Source organism: Anneissia japonica, unplaced genomic scaffold (assembly GCF_011630105.1).
Source record: "Anneissia japonica isolate Jap-2015-1 unplaced genomic scaffold, ASM1163010v1 scaffold287711_len853857_cov187, whole genome shotgun sequence".
Lineage (NCBI taxonomy): Eukaryota > Metazoa > Echinodermata > Crinoidea > Comatulida > Comatulidae > Anneissia > Anneissia japonica.
In genome coordinates, this window is record NW_022753410.1 from 686,010 (window position 1) to 695,681 (window position 9,672).

At 32.8% G+C, this 9,672-nt stretch overlaps 1 protein-coding gene across 3 annotated transcripts in view; it reads left to right on the top strand.

Moving 5' to 3' along the window:
* LOC117122893 (AT-rich interactive domain-containing protein 1A-like) overlaps positions 1 to 9,355 on the top strand; it is a 23,570-nt gene extending 14,215 nt beyond the window's left edge. For all 3 annotated transcript variants that reach the window (XM_033268664.1, XM_033268666.1, XM_033268665.1), the window contains one exon: positions 3,721 to 9,355. In XM_033268664.1, the coding sequence (XP_033124555.1) occupies positions 3,721 to 4,758 (1,038 nt within the window). In that variant the 3' untranslated portion in view covers positions 4,759 to 9,355. The remainder of the gene's footprint in view (positions 1 to 3,720) is intronic.
* The last annotated feature ends 317 nt before the right edge of the window (positions 9,356 to 9,672 follow it).

Below are 9,672 nucleotides of genomic sequence, written 5' to 3' on the forward strand. Positions count from 1 at the left end.
ATATATATATAGTATATCATTAATTTGCGCTTTCAGTCACTTTGTCCGAGTGATGATAATAACTAATAATAATAAATTTGCACTACGCATACTAAACATAAATTGCACAATTTCATGTGCAAGAATAATTACTTGTATATCCAGCATATTACATATTCAATTCATATCCAATCTGATGTAAATGGATATAGGAAGGGCTGATTGTCCTTAAGGCTCCCCATGGTTACAACTCTAGTATCCTTTGACATTTTGATATATGATATGATCTTGTAATTTAATATAATAGACAATTTATTTTGTATTTATATTATACAGTATATGTTTCATGATTAGTGTCATATCTGTAGGATGTCCTCCAGGGGGAGTTTTTAAATCCGAATTATAGCCCCCAGTAGTACTTGTGTAAATAATACAAACATACATAATTCTGTTTAAGAAAACAATGAATATTAAAATCGATGCATTGAAATTAAATTTAAATACCAGTGTGTTCACATTTTGTTTTCCTTTGATTATTTTATATTTTGTTTTATAATTTTATGATCAATCTTCTCATTTGTTTGTTTTTGCTTTCAGTTTTCCTTAAATTCTTCAACTTGTAGAAATTAACGGTATGTGATGAAATGTAGTTTTGGTCAGCATTTCAGAAAATTACTCTTTATTTTTGGCTGGAAAATTAGAGACAAATGACTCATTTGTGGATATGATTAGTGTAACATTGTGAGTCATATTTGTCAAATGCTTCGTCACAAAACTGTTAAACTATTGAATGCACATTTGTGGTACATATTTTCATTGAAAACGGGATTTTAAATATTAAATATTAAATATTTGACTTTAAATTTTAGCTACTGAAGTTACTTCCTTGTTTATACTAGGCATGTTCTGTCGTCTGAAATCTTTCAATTATTATTTCAATTAAATAGTTTCAATTATTATTTTAAATAGTAGTTTTAGAGAAACATTTTTGTATGTGTTGATTTGTACTTCACTTGGTGTTGTTGCTTGAAGCATGCCGTAGGATAGAATTTTCTTGGCACAAGTTCAACTGATTGCCGTAACATCATAAGTCCCATGCTCAGAACTGTTGCATGATGGGAGGTATGAAACTTATGAGATTTACATAGGAACATATTTTAATACAGTGACCTGCAGCTGATGTTGTATAACTGTGTTATTAGACAAATAAATGATTAACGTAGGTTCAAGATTTCATCAGTGTACTCAAATTTCATGACAATATACTATAAGCCAAAATCATAGATTAATTTGGGTTTTGATTATTAAGTGGAATAAGTATTCCATATCAAAGGATAAATCATATTATTAGCAAGCTAGGATCGTTCTATCTCTATAATCCCTTCTCAGATTATTTTTTTTTTGTTTGAGCCATAGGGCCAACTAAATGCAGTTGTTCCAATGTGCAATAGTTATAACAAATAACATAAAATTAGGTATGGAGCAGGGGTGTAGGCTGTGTTCGGTAGAGGGATAGGGGTGGGGTGCAGAAAATGAAATGCGGAACTAAATCCATAACAAAATCCCAATGAAAACTTAATGGTCAGTTTTAGTATGTTAACCCACTTAATGAACTAATCGGCTGCCATGGGTCAATGCGTCTGCACCCGCCCTCCCCAGCCTAAGCCCATGTGGAGTACAGTATGGTAATCTATCCACTATTCAAGAGATTATACCATGGCCTCATAGGTGAATGTGCTGAACATCTCTGTGGTAACCAGCTGAGGGTCATTAGCTGGAATTCCAGCGCAGATGAAATACCCTGTACTTTATTTCTAAAACCTTTTAATATCTTAAAACATTCCTAATGAAGGGTTATTCGCTACCTAATTTAAGAATAACAATAATGCAGTAATCAAAATTATTTCAGAATGAATGTTCCAGATTTAACCAAAGCTGCTCAAATATTATGGGATTGAGGTTGTACTCAGTTTCATAGCCAATCACAAGAATTAGGAGTGCAGGATAAGCATGTTTAAAAAGGTCAATAGAGATAATTTGAGGACCGTACTGTCCTCTGTAAGAGTTAAATGTTATCAATCAGGTTTATTTTTATCCCAGATATCAGCACATTGATGATGATTGCTTCCTCCTGGTTAACAGTATTAATCCTCCTTAAAGAACTTCATTTTTTTGCTACTTGTGCTTGTCATATTATCTGACTTTGTTACCATGAATCAGAAAATTCTGAAAATTGGAGACCTTTTGCCTTGGGCATGACTGCACATTATGGTCATATTTAAAGGACATATGATACATTATTTTTCATAATTTGTTTATAAGGCCTGAAAAAATTGTTTGCCCTCCAGAGCCCGCCCCTAGCTCACGGAAAAATAGGGGCAGTGTTTTTAAAAATATTTTTTTTAATTTTTCAATTTTTTGTTCATAATTTTAGAAAGTGATCTTTATTTTTTCTCCATTTTGCACATGAAAATTGTCTAAATTTGGTGTCTGATGTAAGGTATCGTCATTCTAGGCCTAAATTCATTGCAAAATATCGATTATGGGTTATTTTTATTCAGTCTGATGACCCTTTGAAAAACAAATAATGAGTCCGGCTTATTTGCAGGCATTGCGATTTAATATGTTAATTTTGGTGACAGGAGAAAAAAAAAATATTTAGGCCCGCCCCTGCAATACAATTTTCAGGATTAAAGGGCAAACAAACAGTTTATTTTTTTAGGCCTAATTATTATATAATAATTTACATCTATAATATACATAGGTAATCCAATAGGGATATTAAGTGAACTTATAGCATATTTTCACTTTAGACAACACAACATTAAAGTTCTTTTTACAGATTGATCACAATAAATTATCAGTGATGTTTTTTATAGTATATTAATATATTTGTTTGTATAGTATGTCTATTGGTAGTTACGAATATGATTGAAAATTGCACTTATAGTAAGATTTCTGTGGATTACATTTTTGAAAATCAAACATTTAGGTTAAATGGGTAATATATATTTTGTCATCAAGGGATAAGATTGATACATTCTGGACAATTTCTTATTCTAAACACAATCAGTATATGTGACTAGCTCTAGCAAAATCAGCCATTTGTCAGAAAAATTCAAAATTAAGTGTTTGGTCTTGTTAGATCCTGCATGAAGTTTTCTTTATGGCAGTGTTTATTTGATGGAAATTGGTTGAGTATTAGGAAAGTTATGAATATTTAATTCATTGGATATCTGCCCATGTAGGTTTTGAGAGAACAACTTCCAAAGATTCCAAAATCTATAGTTTATTATTAGGACTTGCATTTCTAAAATATTTTTAATATCATTTTCAGTTAGATGTAGTGATTGATATTTTGCAGAAATGTTTTTCAACATATTTGCTTTTATAAAATTTCAAAAACCTGATTCTTGAATGTTTTGGGTACTTGGTGAGAAATTAGAAATTGCAACAAATGGTAGGTTTCTGCCAGAGCAGGTCACATATGCTGATGAATGTCTTATAGTGAGGAAAATAAATAGCATAGATTATGTAATGTATCTCATGATTGATCCAGACATTTCCCAATTCAATCAGGAGTCCTCAAAGTTTTTATGCAATATCCTGGTCTTTAAATAAATAATGAAAATATATTTCAAAGTGTTGTGTGGTATTGTTTTTTAAAGATATTTATTAATAAAAGTATAAGGTTTGAATATTAAAACAATTAAATGTTTCATTTTAATATTTTCTTTACAGATTCCAGCAAGTTACCCATCAGCCAACCCAGAACAGATTTTACCATTATCCCCAACCAAGTCAGAAAGTCCCAAGGCCCAGAGGAAAACTAACCAACAGCAGCAGCAACCCCTGTCTCCAGAGAACAAGCTACCTAAACCAGTTAAGGTCTCCCCAACAGAAGCACTGGTCAAACCAAGCCTGCTACAAGCACCAGCAGCTGGCAAACCAAGACAGATTCAGGCCCCACGACAACTTTATCCAGCAGGGAAACAGACTCCAGAACAGACCAAGGACCAACTACCAAGGCCTGTCTCCAATAAGTCCCCTGTCGACAGTACCGCCACCTTGGAATCACCAGTTTCGGCAACAGAGACGAACAAACCTAAATCTAAGCTGCCACAATCGCGACTTCCAAAGAGTAGCACCCTCTCGAAATTGGGAGCACATCCAGCGCCGCGTAATGGAAACCAGGCAAAATCTGACGAAGACATTAACGCAACTCAGAAGAGTGGATCGTGCAACCAACTGCAGTCTCTTGCGGCATCAAATTCAAAATCAAAACTTGTCGCCCCGTCAAAAGTGGTCGTAAACAAGGAGGAAAACAGTAATAAAATTGAGAAGCGATATTCAGATCAAACACTTGAGCAAAGGTTTTCACCTAAACAATCGGACTCTTTTAAAGCCAATGAGCAACCGATGATCAAACAGAAATCAAAGTCGAAGCTGGTAGCTCCTGGATTCACCAGCAAAGTCTTAAAGAGCTCTTCTACCGAGAATATCACATCACAGAACGGTAGCCACGATAACTTACAAAATGGAGTACGGAGTAATTCGCAGTCCAAACCACTTCAAAAGCGAAATCAATCTGAGGAGGATCTTGTTGAAAACGATGCCAAAAAACAAGCACTTAAAACTGGTATTAAGAAACCAACTTCCCCGAAGAACGAGCGACCGCTTAGCGGAGGAATGGAAGGTGTTTGTCGGATACCTGCTCCAAAATCAAGGATTGCACGAAGCACGGGAATACCATCAAGAAAAACGCCAAACCAACCTTAGTCATCACACAACATAGCCTGCATCTTCAAAATGTGCATACTGTACATAAAATCAACAAAGTAATAATTTCTGCTGGAGATTTTTTTTTATTATATAATTTTTTTAAAATTTTATGCAGTACTTTTAACAAATTGCAATTTCTAGGCCAGGTAATGAAAAAAAACCCCCATTTATATTCATAATTTTGAAGGATTTAATAATTGTATCATGTTTTTGTCAGAATTCCAAAATCAATGCCCATATGGTTTGATTTTATGTTCTCAATTTGAACTGAATTTTCTTTTTCCTTTAAGTCACTAAAGCTGTTGATATCAAAGTAATTTTCTGTCTGTCCAAACAAAAATATTCCTTCTTACTGAGATAACAAGGCTAGATAATTAATTTATTAACCCATGTTTGTGATCGTTTGGTATATTCTAATTGCAATTACTGTACCATAATAATAATGATGATGATTATGTAAGTAAATATATTGGTATTTTAAGGTGCGACGTCATGCCGGATATAACAATTTCTGATGCAAATTTGGAATTATTGAATTGAAGACAAATTAAATTCTTGAAACAAGTACATCGGAAACAAAATATATAAACAAAAGCATAGTATAATATAAATGGTATTACAGTCAAAATTTTAATTGTCATGAAAATCAACTTTCATGAAAAAAAAAAGCATTGTAAGGATTAAAAAGTAATTTTCTTTAATATTCATCATAATTAGAATACTGTAATAAAGCATTTATAGTGCACCATCAAGAGATATATATTTCCTGGTAGGTAAGTGTATATTACACATAACAAAAGTGTAATACATTAAAAAATCTGCTTATGCAATGCAAGTCAATGTAATCTGCTTTACACCACTGAATGTGTTTGGTAAGTTTAAGGTACTTGGCCTATGGCTTTTGTCGCCTCTGAGACTACGGTAATCCATAACTCTAAGATGATTGTCAGCGAAGATTCACACCTTTTTACCTAGTGGAAGTCAAGATCCATTTATTGAAAAATTAATTAGTTATTTAATTAACAGAAAAGTACAAAAATGTTTTGGTAACTGATAATGTTTAACATAATTTACGAAAAATATATTATGTAATATATTTAAGCAATTGTAGTTTGAAGGGAAATTTTAAACCTTTGTTTAAATATTAGTCTCAACTGAGGTGATGAACGTATCTGTTCATCGTACCTTAGATCTTTTCTTAGATATCCAATTGGAATTGAGATAGAAAAAAATATTTTATAAGAGGGACTTAAACTGATCTTACGGCTGACTTGCATAATTAAGGATTAAATGTAGCGAAGACAAACCAAACCAGTCACTGATCTTCCCAAATGGTGTTTTTGAGATAATGGTCAAAAAAAAGTTGGAATGTCAAGATTTTCGAAATCCATTTTATTACACTAAACTAAACTTTTTATATCTATACATCATGCTATGTTATTTTCCCCATTTTCGATGTTAAAACATTTTTTTTTTTTACGATTCGTTGATGTTCTGTGCCTGAGAAATGGCTGAAATTGTAAAGTTTGAAGGCTGATTCCTCAAATACTTTTCCTAAAACAGCTGTAACTTCAAAACGAAATGTTGGATTTAAATGATTCCTTTACCATTTTATAACTTTCGTTTTACTGCTTAACTCTGTATTTGTAACAAAAAATCAATTGTTGCAAGGAGGGACTGGTTTGGCTTGTCTGCCACAATTATATTGTCATACCTTGATTATATACCATAGTTGCTTCGGTGCAAGCCCACAATATGATCAAACACTACTACATTGGATGAGTTAGGCTCTATACTCAAGGGCAGGATAATGCAAATGATAGTGAGATTACAGGTCTGGCCTAGGGCTTACAAAGAAGCTTATGAAGGCCTCATTACTGCAAAAGCTCATGGCATTACCATTTTAATTTTTACATGGTTCATCTAATTTTATGATGGTTAACTGAGGAAGAATTTTCATTCCAAACCTCTGAAGTTCAAAGGTTGGTCAGCTTGTAACTCCATGGAGAGAACACATTTTTCACGAAAAGTACTAAATGTTTGGGATGTGCATATACTTGAGTTTGATTTATTCCTGACGCACTAAAATAGTAGATTTACTGAAATTTTTTTTTTTTACTCTGCTATACAGTAATTAATGTGCTGGTGACTAAATTAATATTTTATTTTATGAATCTACAGTGAAAGTACCATACCATGTGGTGGTTAAATATTGAAAAACAGTGTCCAGTGTTTTTATGTAGATATTCTTGTTTTTCTTGCCTATGGCTTAGGTAGAAATTTTATTTCTGTCATAGGCATATGCATATTATTTTCAAAATAAAGCAAATTTGAACACATATTCCCCTATAAATCATAAATTTCACAAATAATATATTCAGTTTATTTCTGTATTCTTCACTACAGTGTAATAAGTTTTCCAAACATTTGATGTGAGGTTGAACAAGAGATAATCCTAGCAAAACATTTTTGAAGGTTGATAGACCTATTGTCATTTTTTGAGACAAGTTTGATAATGATATGCTTAGGTGGAGATCTTCCTAAGATGAATGATTGATAGATTGATTGATTGATTGAATGAATGAATAATTGATGGATTGTTTGATTAATGGATTGATTTAATGATAACTTTTGTTAAATTTGGATTCATCATTATATTTTAAATTTTGTTCACCATTGTTACAGAAAATAATCTATCCAAAAACGACATATCAACCTCCACTTTTCTCTACTTATTGTTAAGCTTATTTACCACATATTGAGTTACAATAAGAATGTTACAGCGAGTACTCAAAATAGAAAACTGTTAGACCTTCCATCGGAAAGATTCCCCTTTATTTGAATGTTATGTGTATTGTAGCACTACCACTGTCTGGGTGCAACCTAAGTGTTACAATAACTTAATAAGAAAAGGACATTGATATACAGTGTACCCTCCAAATCGAGACCCCCGCTAATTCCAAGACCCCTCTAAGTCAAGATCATGTTTTCAAAGAACTAGATGGCAATCCTCAATTTTGCAACACAAAGCTAACCCTCTAATTGGAGACCAAACAATGCGGCCACCGCAAATGTCGGGTCCCAAAGGTGGTCTCGAGTTGGATGATGGAACTGCAGTGACAGTTGCCGATTTTCAAGTGAATTAAACATTCATTCTCTGCTTTGTAATTATGTAATTTTGATAAGCATTCCATTATTTAATATTAAGATGATATGTTTGTTTATATTGAAAGGTGCAATTCATTTTAAAGCTTGTTTTCATTTTGCTAATCATGATTGATAACAGGGTCGTTACTGCCGTTTCATAGATGCTAATTTGTAGTGCTTCTTTACGTCTTCTAAAACGATGACAGGTGGACAGGTCAGTTGATTGAAATAATAATAAAATAATAGGTTGACTTATAAAGCAGAAAATCCAGTTGAAAATCAATGGCGCTTGCCAGGCCAAATCAGCATCGGTGACCAAAAAAAGAAAATTGACTTTTTATGAGCTTTAAAATTGACTTAATATTGCCAAAGTTATGAGTAAAAGTATTACAGCTTCTCTGTACTAAAGTGTACAATACTGCCACATTCTTATGCTAATTTTACTCAGTTTAACAATTAGCAAAAATATGCTGGTTTTGTGATGGCAACCCTCAATTTTTGGCTGCTGGATTGTATTTGATACAGTCAAGGTTTTTTTTTTTTTGTTTTTTTTTTTGCAATTTTCTATCTTAATTATTGTATGTACAGAGTTTAACACACCGTGTAATTACTGTCAGTTTTCAATTTTATAGAAGCTTTTCATTATGTTTTCCGGGATACAGATATTTTGCATATTTCCCCCTCTCAACTTTTTGGTACAGAAATTATTTCCCTCTATCCTTTTTCCATTATCCGGATTATAAACTATAACATGTTTGATTAATGGCAACATTATATTGTTAGAAAGATGATTAAGTAATATTCAACAAAATTTGTGAAAAAACTGCATTAATCTGGCAATTTTTTTCTATTCAGCCAGCAGACGATTTTAACCAAATTATAAATAATTCAAAATTGAATTAATATTGTAAATTGCAAGAATTGTTGGTATTGTGAGTAATATTTTATCAAGTTGTGAAAAAAAATTGTATGTTTATACTCAGTGATATAAAAAAAAAACACTTTCTGAAATAAATTTGTGAACAAATCAATATATAATATAAAAGAGCAACCCTTTAATATTTTTAAACATTGGTTCACTGCTAACAATATTTTGTACCAGTACCATATATGATTTTTGTCTGATATGGTTATGTTATATTTTCCTAGACAAACTGTTAACAAAATTGTGCAAAATTTAGAATGTGAACAAATATTGACTTCAGTATTTGATTAGGTGACAAGCAATGCTGTATTGAAACATATTAGGTATACGGTAGTTTAAATTGTCATTAAGTAACAATCTGTCCTTCATAATTTTAATTCCTGTTAAAAATCAGTGTTTAATTCATGATTTATGTTGCTAGCATTCTTGAAATGATGTCTAAGGGACAATCCTCCTTTTAACTATATTATTCCTTGATGTGGTGCAAAATGTAGACATTTAATAAACAACCTGCAGAAGCCAGTGCAACAAGTGAACTATTCATAATGTTGGGCACACATTGCAACAGACAATTGCTACAGCGTGTGCAGCGGTTCGTTGTTATTGACGATCCGTTCAGATTGCCACCGACAGTCAGCAGACGGAAGCTGAGTTGGATTCGTTGTACAACCGTTGTGCATAGTGGTGGAGCCAGCAGCCCCCACCAGACTGGTCAAGCCCTCCACCAGACTGGTCAAGCCCCCCTCAATAGGACAGAGCTCGTCGGGCAGTCAGACTGGCCATCTAGGGGTTGCTATTCTTTAAAAAAATCTCATTTGGAAGGGGATCCCCCTCAAACC